Genomic DNA, 22,251 nt, shown 5'->3' on the forward strand with positions numbered 1-22,251 from the left:
GCATCTTTTCGCTGTGGAGATTCTCAGTCATCCAGGTCATATTTGTTTGAAAGGTGCTTTTTTTCCTTCAAAAGGCAACCGGACTGTTGTTGCTTTTTTTTTTCCTTTGTGGAAGAAGAAGAAAACCTATTCTTCTATTTCTCCCTGCCATCAGAACTGATGAAGCTTGACTGCTTTGATTAAAGAACAAAATACAATTACTTCAGTGCTGGGATTCAAATAGGGGAACAACCGGTTCTCTCTGTGTGTGGATGCCACTTCCGGAAGTCCATTCTGGGCCTGGGCAACAAAAAGTTAGCTACCGGTTCTGCCGAAGTGATGCGAACCGGCTGGATCCCACCACTGAATTACTTTTGTTTCTACTTGGAAAGTGCTTCTGGACTTTGTGCTTGAGGGGGAGAAAAAATGAAACGTTGATTTTGGGTTTTACCGATTAGATAGGTTTGTTGTTATAGAAAGACCTACTTTATACTATTGTGTAAAAATAAAACGTTGACGTTTGATGTTATTATCTTATTCTACTGCACCAAAGGGAGTTGGAAGTCAATGCCTTTTCTTTCTTTTTCCCCCTTTTTCCTACACTTTTCCCTCCCCTATCTTTCCTACTATTTTCTTTTGCATTTTTGTATTTTATATTATAAATTAATTTAAAAAATAATAATAAAAACGGATGGAGTTTGTTGCATGAGAAGCAAAACGTTTTCTTCTTCCTCAAAGGAAAAAAAACAACAACGGTCCGGTATTAGCTTGCTTCTTGGAAGATGGAACAGAATGCAATCATTTCAAAAGAGAGAAAAGTTGATAAGATTTTTGGTGGGATGGGGTTGCCGTGGGAAGGGGGTACCTTTAAATCAGTGCTGACTCCGGGTGACTGCCAGCTAAAGCTCCATATTGGTCACATCTGGTGGACTCACTCATCTCCACAATTTTGACAATGCCTTTGAGAAGAATGGGACATTTCAACCTAGGGAAAAAGCTGATGAAAACAGGGTGAATCTTTTCTTCATGTATTGAGAATAATGGAATAACAGAGTTGGAAGTGACTTGGAGGTCTTCTAGTCTAACCCCCTGCTCAAGCAGGAGACCCTATACCAGACATGTCAAACACAAGGCCCGGGGGCCGGATCCGGCCTGCAAAGTGGTTTCATGTGGCCCGCGAAGCTATCCTGGAAACAGTGAGGGAACGCCCCCCACTACCTTGGCCCTGGCCCAGAGACCCTCCTTCTGCCAGAGACCCCAAGATCTGTCCCACTCCTGCTCAGGCCCCCATAGGCACCCTTGATTCGAACGATGTAGAGCTGGCCACGCCCACCCCGTAGGCCATACGCACTCTAGCCACGCCCACCCAGTAGGCCACGCCCACCCTGGCCACACCCACCCGGCCCCCTGAGGGCAACCGCCATGCTGATGCGGCCCTCAATGAAATTGAGTTTGACACCCCTGCCCTATACCATTTCAGACAAATGATTGTCCAATGTCTTCTTAAAAACCTCCAGTGTTGAAGCATCCACCACTTCTGGAGGCAGGTTGTTCCAGGTTGTTCCACTGATTAATTGTTCTCACTGTCAGGAAAATTCTTAGTTCTAGGTTGCTTCTCTCCTTGAGTACTGCGAAGTTGCCTGCAGGCCTCCAAGGGACAGAACTTGTGGTGAGACCCCTGACCACTCCATTTGTCATTCCAATGAAAGCAGCAGCAACCTGTATTTCTAAAACTATCCTGATTTTATCATTCAGCCCCACTGTCCGAGAAAAATAGAATATTCAGCACCTGCATTGCTTGATGCCCGGTTCAACAGAACGCTTAAATAGGTCACATCCTAACTGGAGGAGATTGTTTAAAAAGCACCTTGATTTCTTTCATTGCATGTCAGAGCTTCAATATAGTTTTCTCCAGATTTGTAAGGTGGGAGGGAAATGATGTCTTCCTTTATTGCATAATAATCAAACATTGCTTCTGAGGAGAGTTTGGATCATCTTGAAGGTCAAATGTCTTGAAGCTCAGTTGCATCCCGCAACAACTGGATGAAAAGACCCCAGAACTCAGAATTTCGTACAAAGTTTGTTTGTTTGTTTGGGCTGCCTTATTTTACTAGCCATATCACCTGCCCCTGATTATATTTATCCTACCTTGAAACCATTAATGAAATTTATCATTGGACAGAATTTTGTAATGTAGCAATGTAAAGGTGGACAGCTGGAATCTCCAGTGCTCCTCTTCGAGACCAACCCCCCCCAGCACCCCTCTAAAAGTTGTGACCCTTTTTTCATCTTGAATGTTACAGCAAGGAAGGTTACTTCATGGAAGTTATCCTACTTGTTTCTGTAATTCGTTTTATGTTGAGCCAGATTTATAATGAGATCAAATAGGTTTTCCCTTAGCTCTGTCTGCTTCCCAGACTGTAACCCACTAGCCCCACATGACCCCTCAAAGATTAAAAGTTTTTTTTGAGCTTTAAAAATAGTAGACCCTCCTATTATTTGACTGCTCAAAGGCATCATTTGCTCCAAGAAGAGAAACAGAAATCCAGCCTGCCTTATCATTAATCCATCATTGTCACAGCTTGTGAAATATTGCTAATTTAAAGTCAGCAGACAAAGAACAGCTGAGAGCACATTGCATCGGCCACCTCAGTTGAGAGCTGGGGAAAAATAGGCAAGAATTTGTTCTGCCATTAACCTTTCCTGAACTGAATACAGGCAGTCCTCATTTTGGAACCTGCCCATTACAGCTTTTAAGTCATGATGGTCACAAAGCAGGTTACCCATGTGACCGACCCTATTTCACAACCTTTTTTCCCAGCGGCTGTTAAATCAATCCTAAAGGGCAAAAAAAAAAAATGTCAAGATGCTAGGCTAAAAAAAAAATGTGACAAGGGCAAGGCATCAGCCCCAAGATTGTAGCTGCCAACTTGACTTCTTGACCCAGGTCCTCCATGCAGACTGTTGTGTCCTGGGTTCTTGCTGGAAAGCAGGGGACGAGGTGAGAGAGTTCAGGCAGGAACATGCTTTTATTGAAAGGCTGGAACTGAACTGAGAAACAGAGCTGCAACGCAGCTATTTATACTCCAGCCACTAGGCGGCGGCCAATAGGTTTAAAGCAATCTATTGCCACCCTAGAGCCAACCAATGGCTGTCCTGGAGACTGACTGTCTGAGGAGCTGGCGACCATTACCCAACTCTCTGCTTAAGCAATCTCACAGCAACCAAACCCACGTGGTACAACTTAGTCAAACTAGGCCCAATACATTACAAAGACCACACCGGTAGGTGCAAAAGAGTATTACAGAAGCTTCCTAAAAGTTGAAGAATAGCACAGGAGATGGAGTAAGCAGATGAAATGGAAAAATGGGGCAGCCATTGTGGAAGATTCTACTGGGTGCCCTTTGTCTCCGTTCAGCCCGTAGAAGAGGGATGGGCAATTAATTTTCCCAAGGGGTCCCATGAGACACTGGGACTGGTATGGAGGGTCAAACCAATAGGCCGAACATAATTCTGCTGAACATTAATTTTATTGTGTTATAAAAAGCAGTAACCCATATGATTTTGAGTAGCTGCCACTGGTAAGAAGGCATGTTACATCTTATTTACGTTTTATTTCCAGTTTCTGATTGACCTTCATGTGGGCCGGACAGGGACAGCCAAAGGGCTGAATGTGACCCAGAGGCCATAAAATGCACAGGTCTGCCACAGAAGCTACAGATAGGAGTGACAATTAAGCCTTACTCTGGCTAAGTATGTAGGGCAAAGCCTTCTAAGCTAGTGTTTTTGTTATGTACTCAGCAGACACACTCCCTCCAGCTCTCAATTCCTATGAGACTCCTGCCCCAGATTGTCAATGGATGAAGCGCACCCAGGACAAGCTTACCAGCCTGGCTAGTTCGTCACGAGTCCTTTGCTTTTGTTTACGTAAGAATCACCAAGGATTTTTTGTTATGGTGGTTCATGAGTTCAGTTCAAGCTGACCTGAGTTTGTGTGTAGCACATCACTCAGTATGTTTTACAGCATCTTAATGTTCCTTTGTGTGTAGACATTCAATACTGCTGCTTTTTGTTAGGATAAAATGAACCCAGCAGGAAGGAAGATGGACATTTTTGTTATGGAAAAATCTCAGAAGTTTCTAGCGTACAGAAATAGATACCATGGGCAGCTAGCCAATTTTGGGAACAGCCATTGAAAAATAAGATGCCGTGAGCCCAGTAGCACTTATGTTTTGATATGCTGCAGTACAAATCTTTGTCCAGTTTTCTGCACTAAAGCAAACTAGAATTTGTTTATTTCTTTTATTTGTGGGGTCCTTAGTGCTCTCTGAGCTTGGCTCTTTTTAAGCGCTGATGATGTTACCTAGTTGGGTGATGAAATGTTTGGAAGAAAACAACCAAGCTCAGACAGCACCAAGGACGCCACAGGGCTAGAAATATTCCCTTTTGTTGGTATTATTTATTTATTAAACAAACCGATATAGCATCCCAATTCACACACAGTGACTCCAACATTAAAAATCCACAGTTAAAAAAATCACCTTCCCCCAACCCTTAATAAAACAAGACACTTGATTGGCTTAGAATTGGGTCCCCGAGCCTACTGACAACACCATGTCTTCAAGGCTTTGCAGAAAAGCAACTGGGCGGGGCCAATCTTATCTCTGGGTGAATGGTATGCCTAACAGAGGGAGCCATCACAGAGAAGGTCCTTCGGCTAGATCCCACCAGATGTATTTCCTTGACAGTTGGAGCCCACAACATTCCCTGCCTTCCTGCTCCGGTGGGGCCAGTTAGATGTAAGAATTAACTATAGGTACTGAGCTTTTCACTCTGGCCAGTCTGTCATGGTCTCACAGGGTTATTTTTGCAGGGACAAACAGTAGGACATAGTTGGCACTTAGGAAAAGCTATTTCACAATAGCTTGAAATTGTTATGTTATCAGGAAGAGATGAGGAGAATCCTTACCTGGCTGCTTAATCTCCATTGCGCAAGTCTCCAGTCCGGGTGCTGTTTGTACACTCGGCGTCCTTGCTTTTACGTTCAATTTCACCCCCCTTAATCTTCTTCCTAGTCATGTGGCCACGGAAACTGGCCTGGATCTTGGCAGCAGCTGCATTGGCATCTGGATCATCTAATGGAATATCCAAGATGTCTTCATCCAGTTTGGTGCAAGCTCCTTCCTGAGGCACAGATGAGAATACAAAATCAGCACAGGGGAAACTCAGCCTGCTCTCTACGCCGACTTACCTGTGCTTATTTAATTTAATTTAATTTAATAACATTTATATACCGCCCTTCTCCCTGAGGACTCAGGGCGGTTCACAGGGCAGAATAAAATAGCAAATACAAACATTAAAAAAAGATTAAACAATTGCCCTAGTTAAAAACAATGGGGAAGGCCATCAAGGAAGACCGATTGCCATGTTAAAAATACATGACCAGGGAAGACCAAAGGGGAATGGTTGAGGAATGGTTGCCATACATACCTCATGGGTTTACAGAGGGTGTTTTTTTTGCAGAACTTCTTTGGAATAGGCAGTGGCAGCAAAATACTGAGAAGCCATACATTGTTCATTGGCCTAGAGATGGCTGACTAGGAGCTGGGAAAATCCCATTGGGGGCAAATCTATTTGGGTTTAGGGTTAGGTCTCCATGAATTTAGAGAGAAAAATGGACATGACCAACAGATACATAGTGTGTTGGTATGCCTAGAAGGACAGTGACTTTTTGAGTCTGCCTTATCTATATTTCCTGGGAAAATACATGGGGGGGGGGCAAATCCACTTAGGGTTAGGATAAGGTCTCTTGAATTCAAAGAAAAAAATTGGTTTTGCCAATGGATTTGGAGCATGTGGGTATGCTTAGGAGGGCACTAACTTTACAAGGCCACCTTACCTACAATTCCCAGTGTGTAGGTATGCTTAGGATGGTAATGACTTCTCAATATTGCTTTATCTATGTTTCATGAGAAAAGCCATGGGAAAATCCCATTGGGGGGTCAAATCCACTTAGGGTTAGGGTTAGGTCTCCATGAATTTGGAGAGCAAAATGGACATCGCCAACATAGTTGGAGTGTGTCCGTATGCTTAGGACGGCACTGACTTTTTGATCCCGCCTTAACTCCCTTGCCTGGGAAAATACATGGGACTACATGTACTGTTGCCCAGAAAATGATATGGCTGTCTCATTGAAATCATTAGGAATCCAGTTCTACATTACCTAGGATTTTATTCCAAGGTTGCAAGGAATGATTCCTACAAAAATGTACTACATGTGTCAGATGCAAGTGTCCAGTGGATAGGTTCCTATCTGTCTTTGCCACTTTCAGATGGGATTTTGCTGTTCTACCTCTCTTGCTGCTCAGTTTAGCTGGGGAGAGGTGTTGTTTCCCCAAGAGTTGACGAGAGTGTCATTCAAACACACGTTCTGAGCTCAAATAGGGCAGTTACATAACTGAATCTTATAGGGGGACTGAGTTCTTTCGAAGGTAGTAGGAGTAATTTTACTTAGTTCTTTTGTATGTTGCAGGACAGCATTTCTGTATTTGAAAGGACTCCAACTCATTCTGATGAACAGGTTCCTAAACTCCTATCCATCCTGATAGCTACAACGAAACCACCTTTTAACTGCCATCTTCCCTCAGTCACCTATTCTTGGTTACTAACCCCCAGTTTGCACAGTAATGGAATCATCAACCTAAATGCAAACTAATTTGGAAGTAATGGGGGTGCCAGCTATGTAATATATATATATATGTACATCATATTCAGAATGTATTGAGATATAATCAAGCTGCGACTGTAGAATTGTTCCAAAGGTGTCTCTTCTACAGCCGAGTTTCAAGGGATGTAATTGGACTGTCTAACTCAATCTTCTTCAGCCTTAGCAATTTTAAGATGTGTGGACTTCAACAGATAGTTATGATCTCTCTCTCTCTCTCTCTTCAGAAAATGGTAGTCAGACATTATTCAGGTGATACTCCTGAAGAAGTCAGATCAAAATTACAAAAGGAAGCTGAGGTCAATATCTCAGACTCCTGCCAGCACAAGATAATGTCCTCAATCAGCGTATTAAGGAAAGCCTGCAAATCACGTCCGCAGCCCAAAAAATATATTGGGAGAAAAGAAGAAACAATCCTTTAAAACTGGACCAGCTAAATATGAACTTAAGCTGTCTCTGCTATGGACTGGAGATGAAATGAATGCAGCACCATGAAAAGTGTTTTTTTTTAGAAATGGTGAATAGAACATGTTTGCTTTGCATTTAGAGAACATGGAATCCTCACTTTCTTTGCTTTTTGTATTTAATTCTTCATAGAAGGTTTTTTTTCTTTCTTTTTTTAAAAAAAACTTGGTAGACCCCTTTTGAAGAGACTTCCCCTTGGAACATAGCATGAGGTTAGCAGGAATAAACCATATTTAACTCACTCTCCATCACTGCAGTTTGGAAAAATCTTTGTGAATTTACTAGACTATTAAAAATGACCGGCAGAGCTTAAATGCCTCTTACTGGCCACATGAAAAATGTGCTTGCCTTCTTAAAGATGTATTTTATCGTTTCATTATATGTGAACGGAGCTCTTGAGTGCTTACATTCCTCCCCTGCAAGCTATTTTGAGATGTGTTGTGTTTAGACATTGACAAATTCCACACTGGTTGCATTGCATTGCATTTTCCATATGTGTGTGTGTGTGTGTTCAGCACATTAACATTGCACAGCTGGGGAATGGTTATATAAGTCCACCTTGGGGTGGGTAACTTCCTGCTATTTGCAGTTCCCCTTTTTTTAACCTCCTGTGTGGGCAAAACTTTGTGATTTTTAAGCTGAGAGCAGCTTGTACAATTTAATGGATAACCTCCCTCTCTTTTGGTAGGGAAGGAAGAGGGGAGATATAAAAGTTACCATGTTGTATTATTATTGTGTAAGTAGTCTAAGCTTTTCTGATGTTGCAAAAATAGGCTGGCACTGAAAGTTCTACTTGCTGATCAGTAGCTAATCCAGGACAGGCGATAAAATATACGGTACAATAATGCCTTCATACAACACCTCATTAATTTGTAAAGTTTATGATTTTTAAAATGTATCTAATAGAAGATCCAGAATAGAGAAATTAGTCAGCCCAAAGGTGCTTTTCCAAAAGGCATCTGGACTTTGTTGGGTTTTTTCCCCTTGAAAACGTTCTGCTTCTCACGCTAGGAGCTTCAGGGCTGAAGAACTGACGAAGCTTCTTGGATCTGAAGAGAAACATTTTCTGTGGGGGGAAAAAAGAAAGAAAGTCCGGGTGCCTTTTGGAAAAGCACCTATGTGACAACCATGATCTGGATGATTGAGAATCTCCCTAGAGAGGAATTAGTCAAATTTCACATTCAATTTCTGACATCCAATCTTAAATTCATTCATTTTTGTCTCAGTTTGCAAACATTCTTGCAAACTGATTGTAAAAACAATCATGAAGATGTGTATACATTTCCATGTACACTTTTTTCAATATTCTTGTTTATCTGGATCATCTTTTTTTCCCCAATAAACCAAGGTTTATGATCAAGAACAATGCCACAATTCCTTGAGATAAGTTCAGAAGTCCTTTGGAGAGACTGGAGTTAAAAGAAAAAAAATCATATCATTTTTCTGTCTGCTGCCCACAGCTTTTCTGAGTGGGCTGTCTACAAATACAATTAATAAATGAATCAATGAATGTTCCCCTTTATATTGGGAAAAATAAGTCCATTTGGTTGTTGAAAGGATCACACAACAAATACTCAAAGGAAATGAGATGGGAATCAAAGTTTCAAGTTTCAATCAATAAAGGTTAAGTTAACTCCGATTGTTGTAATCATTTAGTCACTAGTTTATAGCAATGTTTTACTGTCAATTGAATTTTATTTTGGTCTTAATTTTCACTAGCTACTAGAGCCACTTTAACGGCATAGATAAAATAGTCAGTAGACAGTAATTGGACTCTTTTTAATTTTGAAACCATAATCACTCCTTATGTATTATTCATCCATACACATTACACCACTGCATTTTGTCTAGATATAATAATAATAAATTATTATAATAATGTTTTTTCCACGGCTTTTAGTGTTATAATGGTTCTGTATGTGAGCAGTATTTTTACCATTCCATTATTCCAAACAATCATTTAATTGCCTTGCATAAATTGTATATTACCTCATTAGAATTTTTACCGTCCAAATTCTTAAATTTTAACTTTAGCCATTTCACTTGTTTTGTTCTAGGACTTCATGGCTTGTTTTACTTTAATCAGTTGTGACTGTTTTGTTTTGCTTGTTAATGATAGAAAGAAAATGATTGACTACTTAATTCTGACTGAAAAGTTGCCTGTCGTAGCTCAAGTGTCTTTAAGGAATCAGATGCATGTAAGAAGATAGTAAGAGTCTAAGAAATTGGTAGCCCAGGTATCTTACAGGTTTCAGTAATGAACATCAACCCAGGAACACAGGTGACAAGGTGTTATGATGACATCTGGAGAAGGATAGAATTGAGTTTCCAGGTCACCTATTAATGTTTTGGATTTTAATTGCAATTGTTCACTTTTGTTTGTTTTTCTGATGTATTGCCTGCTGCCCAGAATCTCGGGTCCACATGTAGGGGTCATATAAATTCCTTAGATAAATAAATCAGGCAAATTAAGTAGTATTACTTGCATAATGATATTTGAATCCATGAGATATTCTCCTCCTGGCTTCTACTCTGTCTGTTATTATCAGCCTTTCCTGACAACCGTGTCCCTCAACTGCAGAGCTTTGACTGACTCCATTAGACAAGTAAGAAAGCTGTTATAAATGTAAGGAAATTTACATATTGTACAAGGCGCAGTTGTTTAAATTGTGGTGGACTGATGACCTAGTATCAATTAGTTCATCCACTGTTCTAACTTAATCTATGAAATTGGAGTGGGCTAAAATGCTGTTAGCTATCCCAGGTAAACCAAATGGGAAACACAGCCAGAGGATCTCATTCTACTTTATTGTAAGGCTACGTTAACAGAATCTTGCAAGTCTGAAAGTACAAATCTCCCACTCTCTTTTACTGCCTGACTGATTTAGGGTGGATCCTTCCTAAGTTTCTTTTGATGACTGTTAAGCAGCTGTGGGCTTTTCTAACTTTTATCGGATCATTCCCTAGGCCAATGGTAGGCAACCTTGACTCTTTTATGACTCGTGGACTTCAACTCCCAGAATTCCTGAGCCAGCATGGCTCAGCATGGAAATCTCTCTTTTTCCCCTCAGCATAGCTGGCTCAGGAATTCTGGGAGTTGAAGTCCATGAGTCATAAAAGAGCCGAGGTTGCCTACCCCTGCCCTAGGCAACATGCCTTCTCCTCATCCCTCAAGATCCTTCCACATACCATCACAAATGCAGACTTTTAACTAATTCAGGCAGCATACTAAATCAAAACTCAGTGTGCCCCTATCACGGCTTAGCAATCAGAATTTGTCAACAATATTTTTAGTCATCTTGGTTTAGCCCTAAACTAATATAATGTGTGAACAGGCAGCATAGCACACTTATAGGTTATAGATAAAGGATGGGTTCCAAGTCAGAAGAGATACTTAGCCAAGGAATATGTGGGAGAAAAGCTATTCTGTATTGGCATATTTCATGTGGAGGCAGGTGGGAAGTCATTTAAATTTCCCATAATTCCTTGCTGTGGTAATCTATCAAGGCATCATGGGTGATGAATACAGTGACTTTCCAACCAAAGACCAACTCTGGGCTTTGCCAGCTGTTAAAGATACCAAGTGTTCACTTGATAGCTATTCAAAATTAGTGAAAAATAAGGACAAGACGTCTGTGATGAGTCTAAAGAGGCGTCAGGATCCAACAGGAGTATTAGAAAATGTTATTATAGTTCAACAGGCATCTGTCCTTGCAAAAAGTCAGCCTTCTCTAAGCATTTTCTACTCAAAACTTCCAAATAAAAGTCAACTTTCTTCTGGTTATCATCATGTTTAAACATGTCTCTGCTCTTTATCCAGGATCATCTGATTGTTTCCTTCAGGTCTCCCAACTCCATGCTCACCATATAAACTAACAATCAAATGGGCCTTTTATTTTCTTCTTGAAAAAACACTTTTGTCTTTAACGAAATTACAGCAAATAAAAACCTCCAGACTTTTGTCACCAGCAAGCCAAAAATGGAGTTGCTTGATAAATTGTCTTCCTTCCACAAGTTAATTACCGTATGTTTCGGGGGCCAAGTATTTAAAAGGAAGATTTTGAGTTCATACCCTGTTCTACATCCCGAGTAGAACTTTTGTGCTTGTGTAATTTGTCACTGTTGGCTTTGGTTAATTATACATGTTTCTAACCTGAAATTTGTCCTAATGTTCTGTAATGTTTTTAAATTTCTTTTAAATAGGCATATTTTGCATATTCGGTTTATGTTTCTCCCATTGTATCCTATTTTGTATCTTCCTTCCTTCCTTCCTTCCTTCCTTCCTTCCTTCCTTCCTTCCTTCCTTCCTTCCTTCCTTCCTTCTTTCCTTCCTTCCTTCCTTCCTTCCTTTTGCATTTTGCTATACTACTTTTCCTTTATGTACATGTTATCCATATTTTTGCCTAATTTTGATATTTAAGAATAGGAATTTTAAATATATGCTTGCCAAAAAAATTGTGCAGCAGTCTACTAGATAAAAAATAGGAAAAACAAAACAAAACAAATGACAATGATGAAAAGGGATAATGTTTAAAAAGACAGAGAGGCAAACATGGGCTTGGAAGAGAGACCCAGTTTAACAACTCACTGATCTTCAGAAATGGGTCTTCGGCTTTGAAAATTGGTGCCACAATGTCCCTCTTCATCTTTTAGCTGCCACATAAACCGTCCTGGCTTTTATAATGAGTCCCGGCATCAGTGACCCATTTTTCTGCCTCGGTATTGAATAATTAAGAAGTGGATATCCGAGACGTGCTTTGCAAATGTGTCAGTCTGATTGATGACAACATATAGGCTTCATCCCTCAATAGAGTTAAAGGAAGGCTGTCTCCAGCTTCTCATTGCCTTGTCCTTTGGTCAGCTTCCCCAGTCACTTTTCTAGGCACTTTTACTCCATTCTCACTTTGTGGCAAGGCTTCCAGCCAATCCCCTTTTTCAACTGCGGTTGGCAGAAGGCTGTGTTGCACTTGGTAAAAGCTTCATTTGATTGATTGCTTTTACAAAAACAGCCGTAGGCCTCACCAGTTGGCAGTCCTTCTCTATGGTGGCAATTCTGCAATGCTTGTTCCAGATGTTTGGAAGTCCTTGGGCAGGATGTGAAGTAGTTCTTCCTTTGTATCAACTTTACCAGGTGGCCCAGACAGGAAACACACCAGAGCCAGAGCCCCGGTGGTGCTGTGGTTAGAATGCAATACTGCAGGCTACTTCTGCTGACTGCCGGCTGCCAGCAGTTTGGTAGTTCGATCCTGACTGGCTCAAGGTTGACTCAGTCTTCTATTATTCTGAGGTTGGTAAAATGAGGAGCCAGATTGTTAAGGGCAATAGGCTGATTCTGTAAAGCACTTAAAGAGGGTTGTAAAGGACTGTGAAGCGGTACATAAGTCTAAGGGCTATCGCTATTGCTATCAGACAAGCTAATTCTATTTTATTGTAAAGCTACATTAACATAACCTTACAAGTCTGAAAGTCCAATTATTCAACTGTCATTCTCACAGGGTCCCTTCTGAGCTTCTTGGTCTGCCCATTATGCAGCTTCAGGCTAGGTTTCCTCTTATCCGACAATTCCCTAGGTAACATCTCTTCGTCAGTCTCTACATAACATTACAACCTAGCCTGTTTCTGGCCGGTGAGCTGTCACTAGAAGAGGAAGAGGTGAGTAGAACAAGATCCAGGACAGTTCTGCCCTGACAGAGTCTGCCTCTGGAAATGCTGAGCCCATGGGAATGTGGCCATTACTGTGGACAACGTTGGAAAGTTGAGGCAAGGAAGCACCAGGTTGACTGTAGAAGCCACCTTAGATAGGACGACTTGCTTAGAAGGAGACAGTTCCCGAGCAATTGTCAATTGTGTCTCAGTGAAGATCTTCCCTTAAGGGTCTACTGGGGTTCAGTGTGAAACAAAGCAACTTTTATAGCGATCCAGCCTGCCTTTCCAAGTCACAACACTCTGCCTGGAATTCTTGATCATTTCCTAAATGCTCTCTGTTTTGCACTTTGAACCAGAAATGCTGACTTTTTGAACTCCAGGTAAACTGGGATTGCAACTTTGCTTTCTCACTTCAGCGGTGAATGACATCCACCTTGGGGGAAAAGTCTTTTAGCAACAAGGCTGGGACTTCTCGCCTTTCATCCCTGCTTGCGAGCAAACAGAAAGGCTCCTCCAATAATTCAAACTTCACTTCCGACTTTCACCCACTGTGGTTGGCAGGTAATGCACTGCTGGGATGACACACATTATCCAAAAGGGGAAAACAGCTGTCAGCCCCTGCTAATGGGAACATTCCCCCTTTCCTTTGGAAGAACCCCTGCTGAGCTCTGAAAAGCAGGAGACCAACTTCACCTGGCTTGAAGGCTTCATACGGCATGTCTTTGGCTGGGAAACAACCCATTTGTGGTGTGGTTTCCAGGAGTTTTAAGGGTGAAATGGATAGTCAAGTATCTGTAAGACTCCTTGTACATCTCTCAGCCTGCCCCTTGCTTGCAAATAGGAGGCCAAAAAGTTTGCTTCCCCCCAGTCTGGATAGCTTCTGGGGGCTTCAGGAGAAATGTTGATGGGCAGCTTAGCCTTTTGGATTCTATGCCAATCACTGGTTGCAGAAGACATAGGGGTGTCATGAAGACAGAAAGGGGCATGTCCAGATTAGAAAGCAGGCTTTCCTAACCCTGTTCCCTTCAAATCGATCAGGTCTTCAGCTTATCAGGTTTATTTTTAACCCACTTAAAACTGGCAGCAGCTGACAAAAACTGCTGGGCGCTGCCTTCACCTCTTTGCTGTCCTCAGGAAACAGACTTTTCACTTCTGCTCTTGATAGGAAGCTGGGAAAGGTAGGATAGCCAGACATCCATGACCCACCTTCACTCTTGAATGTCACTGCAACTTTACAAAGGCCTAAAGGGTACGTCAGAAACACGCCAAGTTCTGTACCCTGCAAACATGTGGGCCGGTTTAATCTGCTGAACACAGTGAAAAGAGCTCTGCCATTTCCCAGCTGAAGTTTGCCACTCCCACACTTCTAGGAGCTGGAGCAGATGTGCACTTTCATCTAGCTTAGAAAGCTAACTTCTGGCTTTATGATAACTTCACAGACAAAGATGCAAACTGGTACTAAATGGAAAGGGTGGACTTTGCCAATATTTCCCTTTTTTTTTGAAACATGCGAAGTTCCCATACTTTTAAACTGCTGGATAACATGTGGGTGTCCTCTATGCTTTGGTATATTTCTTCTAGTATGCCAAAGCAGAGGACACCTGTTAAAAACACCTGTTAAAAACAATGTCTTCGTTGGCATTTGACTCCTGGGTTTTCAAGAACGTATTCAAGTCATTCCGTGGCTGAGTTTCTATCCGTCCTGCCATGCTTGGCCATGTCAGTTTGTAAGAAGCAGTCACAACACAGGAAGGAAGTTCTAGATAAGAGAAATTGACCTCCCTAATATTGGTGGATGCTTCTTTGCACTATCGTTCAAATCTGAATTAATTCATATGCAGCGGACCCTTAAAATATAAATGGAGCAATTCTGGCCATTTTGCACACTGAGCTCAAAAGAGAGGTGGGCATTTTAGGAGGTGAGTTGTGAGTCTAAGGTGGCAAAAAAGTCAGGAATCTGGTCATTCCTTTTGTAGCTAACAATTCTCATTCACCTTTTGTGAGCTGCAACTCACTTCGTTGGAATTGCAGGGAAAGAGAGCCAAATTTTTTTTTAGGGATTCTAGCATTCTTTCCAACTGCTACTTGTTCTACCCCCATCTCCAAGGAGCAAGCATTCATTGCTTCTTGTCCTGCCTTCAGGTGCTTTGCAGAATAGGTTGACAATTTCAAAAGCCACTTTGAAGTAAAGGTGGAAAGAAGCAGAAAAGAAGCAATCACAATTGCAAGAGGAAATAGATAGGGTGTGCCAAGGACATTTGCACAAGTAGCAGGCTATTATTCAATTTTTTGATGTGCTCAGTGCTAGGATGTTTGGTCTCCGGTTGCATCATAGCCATTTATTGTATGCTGCTTTAGAAGCCAATAATATTTTTTTCCCTTCTTGTTAAAGATAGCTTAGGAAACTGTAATACTGAAGCCTCTGTATCTTACACTACTGTGTATGATCCACTATTTAAAAGTTATGACAGCAGCTGCCGGATGTTTTACACAGTAATCCAGTACTTACAAGCATGAATTTATATCTATGTGATGGCTGAAAGGAATCTGTCCAACTAAGCAGAGATTTGAATGAATGCCACATCGGATCTGGCCAAGCCATTCGTATGTGTGAAACTTTAACCCGACATTCTTCAAAGCAAAGATGATCTGGATAAGTGGGAAACGGGCATGGTTGGCATCTCCAGTATAGTTGCCATCTCTTCACCTTCTATCTTACCAAAAGTATGAGCTTATTTCTCCCCCTGCCAATCGGGAATGATGGGAAGCATAGTCCAAAACATCTGGAATGTGGCAATCACTTGCACCTGATCTGGAGTTGCTATTGCTCTTCCCAAATGCAAGCCCACTCATTGAAAAATCAATCAATTAATCAGAATAGGGAAGGGACCTTGGAGATCTTCTAGTCCAACCCCTGTTCAAGCAGGAGACCCTATACCATTTCAGTTATGTGTCTGTCCAGTCTTTTCTTAAAAACCACCAGTGATGAAGCACCTGAACACCAGCTGCTCCAGCAGTTAATTGTCCTCACTGTTAGGAAGTTTCTCCTTAATTCCAGGTTGCTTCTCTCCTTGATTAGTTTCCATCCATTGTTTCTTGTCTTGCCTTCAGGCACTTTGGAGAATACGTTGACTCCCTCTTCTTTGTGGCAGCCCCTCAAAATACTGGAATACTGCTATCATATCACCCCTAGACTGTCTAGAGAAAAGAATATGTCCCACTCATATAAAATAAAGTGTTATAATTTCTTTTCTGCTTTTTAAAATGGTAAAAAGATTCTTCATCCTGATCCTCTAATTGACAAGGGCTGGGATATGCTTCCATCTCAACCCCCTTGCAAAAGGATGGAGCTGCTTTTTCCTCCTCTTTCTCACTCTCTTTTCCCCCTCTACACACAGGAACAGCAATCAGCAACAACTCCCACACATAAACTAAGAGTTCTGCTGGCCCTGTTGTTATTTCATGTTTAGCGCACCGGTAATTAGAAATGTTTGTGCCAGGCAGAGACACCGACTTTCAGGATTTCAAGGAGGGGATCAGGGAAGGGGCTGCAACTGCTTAAAGCCAAAGAGTCCACCTATATTAATTTGGAATTGCTACAAATGCAATAGATTTGGTTTAATCCAACAATTATAACATCTATCTATCAACCATCTATCTATATCTATCTATCTATCTATCCATCTATCCATCTATCCATCTATCCATCCATCCATCCATCCATCCTTTCCATGGATACACATCTTTCATTCATTCTCCAAAATGTCAGCAAATGCAAGTAAATACAATAAAAAACCACCTATGACTCCCACTCTTTAATTTCCCATGTCTCATAAAGGGCATAGTAGACCCTCAGCCAAAGTGGGGAGCCCTGCCTTTTAGCAACATTAAGAAAAGAGATTCAGCCCTTAACACCCCCTACACTTTTGCTGGAAATCCAAAGACTGTTTCCATCAATCTTTTGTCAATGACAGCAGCAGCGCTGAAAAATCCTGGCTGTTGTGCTTTAACTTTGTTTGCCCCCCTAGTCAACTTTATCATCTTCCTGTCCAAAATTTTGTGGTACAGTTAAAAAAAAAAGAGAAAAGTATGACAATATAATTTCTACATACATTACAGCAATCCATCCTGGGAGATTGATTGATAGGTGCTTGGAAGTCTGTGGATCCGCTTTCTGCTCCACTTCAAAGAAAGAAAACCTTGCTTTCTCTCTCCTCTCTCTCTCTCTCTCCTCCCGTTTGTTTCCGATTCTACTCTTTTTGGCAGGTGCTGAAGTTGACTAGAGCTTCCTGCCTGTGGCACCCAGGACTGCTTCTCAAGCCTAACTAGACAGGTCTGATTCTTGTGCTTTTTAATTTCTGACACACACACACACACACTCTCTCTCTCTCTAGCTTATTTTACAGCAACTCCCCTTGCTTCCAACTAACACCCATAAATACTTAAAGAGACAGGCAGTTTAGCATCAAGAGCTCTTTGCCATAGAAACAAGGCAGTGGGGCAGAAACCACATCCAACCTTTTAGGGCCATCTCAGCAGGTCACTTTTATTAGTGTGTTGAGATTTATTTATGACTGGTTTATCCTTATCATACCTCATGATTATGGTCTTAGAAGTCTTAGACATTAACAGATACGTGGTGTGAATGCACACGATAAAGCAGCTTGGTTGCAACATGGAATGTTACAAACACTAGTGGAAAGTGACCTGCAGATGATAGCAAATCTGGCCTTCACAATGGAGGCTCCCCCCACCCCCACCCCGGCCTCCATTGTCTCTGTTTGCCCAAATTCATGTTCATTGCATGAATGGCACCATCTAACCAACCCATCTTTGCTGTCCCCTTCTTCTTTTGCTTTCCATCTTTTGCAACACCAGGGTCTTTTCCAAAGAGTCCTCTCTTTCCATTTGGTGACCAAAACATTTGAGTTTCAGCTTCAGTATCTGTCCTTTCAAAGAAGACTCGGGGTCGATTTGATCTCCTTGCAGTCCAGGTGCAAGTGACTCTCAAAAGTCTTCTCCAGAACCATAATCTGAATGCATCAATTCTTCGGTGCTCAACCTTCCTTATGGTCCATAGCTTTGACCATGTTGACCTTTGTCAGCAAGGTGATGTATTTGCTTTCAAGCTAGCTTACATCATATCCACAGGCTCACATTCTTATCTCATCTAGATAAAGCAGGTTCATCTAAGGTTTAGCATATCATCCAAAGCAGTAAATGCCATTTCTTGTTTACAAGAACCAAGAACAAGCTTTGGTTTCAAATTTTAGTTTCCGCACAAGTAAAATGGAGGCCATCTTGGATTCAGATGGCACATTAAGTTCATTTGAAGACTTCATCCCAAGATGGTGGAGCAGGTCTATTAAGCAGACTTCTCATAATGTGTCAACTCAGCCATCCTTTCTGATAGCCTCATAGGCTTATCAAGAAGAAGCTTTAATTAATTTGAGGGCAGGACAAGAAGTAACGGATGGAAACTAATCAAGGAGAGAAGCAACTTAGAACTAAGAAGAAATTTCCAGACAGTTAGAACAATTAATTAGAGCAGAGGTGTCAAACTGCCAGCCCGCAGGCCGGATGCGTCATGCGGAAGCCACACCCCCCACATTGCCAGCAATGGCAAAACCGTCCCGATACGTTGTGCGACGTCACATGACGTTGCGAGTTTGACATGTCTGAATTAGAGGAAAAACTTGCCTCCAGAAGTTGTGAATGCTCTAACTCTTGGAAGTTTTTGAAAAGAGATTGGATAACCATTTGTCTGAAATAGTATAGGGTTTCCTGCCTATGCAGGGGGTTGGACTAGAAGACCTCCAAGGTCCCTTCTAACTCTGTTATTCTATTCTATTCTATTCTATTCTATTCTATTCTATTCTATTCTATTCTATTCTATTCTATTCTATTCTATTCTATTCTATTCTATTCTATTCTATTCATACCTGCACATTATTTTATGATGAGAAGTAAATTTTGCTTCACCATAAAAGTACTTCTAGGATTTATTTTTTGTCAGTTGTGGTGTTGAGTGTCTGTCATGATTTTGTAAGACTCCTGAGTTCATATACAGCATATATAATTAATAAAGATCTTGAAGACTTATTGTCTCTTAAGAGAAAAGTGAAATATAGATATAATAATAAAACAAAAACTAAAAGTTCACATCCAGTCTGTGGATAGATTTAATTAATCCTTTTCCCTAACTTAAATGAGACATGGTTCAGATGGCACGTCTTAGGTTTCCAAAATCTCATTAACATTGTGCAAGACTTTAAGGAAAGAAGGGAATTCTGTCTGAGTGAGAGCAAAGTGAGAGGGTGTGAATTAGTGTGGCTCAGCTGTGTGTTTTCTTTCTCCCATCTGAGCTGCTCCCTGCCTACATTAAAAAATGTGCTTCCATAAAATAATGGAAGCAATTGGATGTTGCTATGCAACCTTAGAATTCTCCCACTCCATCTTGCAACTTGTCCTTGGCTTGTCTTAATGTGTTGTGTGTATGCATGCACTCATTAGCAAGGGCTTTTTAAAAAAAGTTTTTTTAAAAAACAAACAAACAAACAACTGACCATCATGTTTTAGAACATATTTTAAGCACATGCCATTAGTTTGTCCAAAACTTTAGGTTACACTAAGACAGAGGAGAGATTGTTGAATTAAATCAGGTCTCGGCTTCTTCAAAATTCTATTTTCCAAAATGCCAGTCCTGTGTTTGTAGGAAATCCTTAGCATGAAGAAAGCAATATTTATTTAATGATTCCTAGAAATTGATATGCAGAAGGAATAAGGAATAATTTCTAGTAAGATGCCAGGAAAAAAAAAGAACTTACTAGAAGTATTATCCATAAAATTACCTGCCAATTCCAGCGAAAGCCACTCTTTCACACTTGTGATCATGAATCCATTGAATGATGAGGTCCTTGGTGCTTTCTGAGCTTGGTGCTTTTCTTGCAGATGTTTTATTACCAAACTAGGCAACATCATCAAGCAGCACCAAGGACTCCACAGGTTAATTTGAACTGGATTACTGCCAAGTGAATACTGGAGTTGGGAGGATATGAGTTAAACTTGTAGTCCTACACTGTTTACCTGATCCAAAGCCACCTTATCAAAACCTATTAGTTCGATTAGGGAGAAAGACATATCAGTAGTTATGCCTCTCTTTTCCCCCTTTTTAAAAAAAGTTCAGAGTGCTTAGGGTAGGGAAGGCTATCTTTAAAATCAGGAATATGGTATGAAAGCAAAGGGTTAGTCTTATAGAATAGAATAGAATAGAATAGAATAGAATAGAATAGAATAGAATAGAATAGAATAGAATAGAATAGAATAGAATAGAATAGAATAGAGCTGGAAGGAACTTTGGAGGTCTTCTAGTCCAGCTCTCTGCTCAAGCAGGAGAACCTATACCGTCTCAGGTGAATGTCTAGTCTCTTCTTAAAAATCTCCAGTGATGGCGTGCCCACGATTTCTATAAAGAGTCTATTCAGATAAACACAGTCTATTAAGCCTTGGTGGAGCAGTGGGCTAATGCCTCCTTAAGTAACACCAGCTGCCTGCAATTAGTGCAGGTTCGAGTCCCACCAGGCTCAAGGTTGACTCAGCCTTCCATCCTTCCGAGGTAGGTAAAATGAGGACCCAGATTGTTGGGGGCAATTAAGCTGACTTTGTAATAATGCTGCTTGGGGGTGTGTGTGTGAAAGCCCTAATAAGCAGGCATATACATAGAATGAAGGCTACTGCTAAGCTTGTAAGCCGCCCTGAGTCTTCGGAGAAGGGCAGGATATAAATGGAATTTTAAAAAAAAGCTCTCGGAGCTTGCTTCTCTTCCTGCTGATATTTCATCACCAGACTAGGTAACATCATCAGTGAATGGGGGAGTGAACTCTGCCATATGCACTCATTATGTTATCTGGCCCGATAATGAAATATCTGCAGGAAAAAGTACAGTAGCCCAAGAATCCAACAATGCAACCATATGTTGCATTTACTAATTTGGCCCCCACAAATTTACCAGTTCATTTTCTTCTGATTTCAATGGGATCTATTTGCATTCAAGCCCATCAGCCACTCCTAGAGCAAAATCCATTTAAAGCTGTGGTTCATTTGGATGAGGATGCCTATTGTTCAGTTGTAGCACATGGCTGAGACGGTTCTCTAGTTTTTCTACTTGGATGAAAAAGACGTTGGCCTGTAGCCACTCTAAACATCGGGGCAATTACTGTCATGTTGATTACAATACTTGTCAAGTTGTGTTTGAATTTATATAAGGTTGAACAGCATGGCGTGTTGCAGTGGTGATGATGTTTAAAGACTAAGTGTTGATTTTTCTCTGGCAAACAGATCGTAATAAAGAGAGAGGTTGCTAAGAACAGTTACTGCACCAGCTGAGGTGAATATACTGTATACAAGAGATTAGACATTAACCTATGTCTGGGTTTGAATCCAAAGCAGTCTTTCCCCAGCTAGATTTCCTTCCAGATATTCAAGACTACGCCTGTAAGACTTTCAAGTTAGAGTCTGGAAAGCAAAAAGGATTGTGACTGAACAAAAATTAAACCAGTCTCATTCAGATGATGAAACCAAAGGATTCTAAATCCACTTTCTTTGGAGAAGAAGCTTTCTCTGAAATTCTTATGGTTTGGCTTCTTGCATTAGAAGCACAATTGGCAAAGGGGATTAAAATGTTCTGTCTTCAGTTCTGCGGCCTCCTTTCTACACTCTGTTTAAATGCTATAGTGTACATTGTGATGAGTTCCATCTATAGAGCTTTTGCAGACCAGGAAGCAGAGGCAGACCAGCAGACTAAAGAGAATGGCATAGAAAAATAGAATCATTGTGTTGGGAGAATCATGGAAGTCTTTTAATCCAATCCTCGGTCCAGGCAGGAATGATCAGATCAGACAAATAATGGTCCAACCTTTTTTAAAAAAAAACCCTCCACTGATGGAGAACATGTAACTCCAGGATGATGACTGTTCTACAGCTTAACAATTATCACGGTTAGGAAATTCCTCCTTAACTTAAATTTAGATTTTTTTTCTTTCCCTTCGTTAAGCTTCTGTTCATTGGTTTTAACCTTGGTTTTAATTAGAAACCTTAGTTCTTAGCCTCACCCTACCTTATGGGCATTATAGAGGATAAATACCCACTTCCATGTACAACCTCTCAAGTACAAGAAGGCTTGTCTCATGTCCTTTGCCTTCTGTAGGCCAAATATACCAAGATCTTGTAAGCAAGCATAATAGGATTTACTCTGTAAGTCCAACTTTGTTGTTCTCTATACTTTTTCTTCAGCATCCTTCTTATATTGACCAAAACTCAGCATGGTATTTCAGGTAGAGTCTGACTAGTGCAATATAAAGCAGAATTATTATTCCTCAAGCCAAGACTACATTGGCTCTTTTGCCAACTGCAGCACATTGCTGGCTCACATTTAATCT

At 41.0% G+C, this 22,251-nt stretch overlaps 1 protein-coding gene across 1 annotated transcript in view; it reads right to left on the reverse strand.

The window, feature by feature from the left end:
• Window positions 1–17,135, reverse strand: part of NRGN (neurogranin) — a 24,862-nt gene extending 7,727 nt beyond the window's left edge. Inside the window, exons 1-2 of the mRNA XM_083368808.1 lie at window positions 16,927–17,135; window positions 4,949–5,163 (exon numbers count right to left, since the gene is read on the reverse strand). Of these exons, the coding sequence (XP_083224934.1) occupies window positions 4,957–5,163; window positions 16,927–16,941 (222 nt within the window). The 5' untranslated portion in view covers window positions 16,942–17,135 and the 3' untranslated portion in view covers window positions 4,949–4,956. The remainder of the gene's footprint in view (window positions 1–4,948; window positions 5,164–16,926) is intronic.
• Window positions 17,136–22,251: the final 5,116 nt, after the last annotated feature.

The sequence above is a fragment of the Vipera ursinii genome (genome assembly GCF_947247035.1).
Source record: "Vipera ursinii genome assembly, chromosome: 8".
NCBI lineage: Eukaryota > Metazoa > Chordata > Lepidosauria > Squamata > Viperidae > Vipera > Vipera ursinii.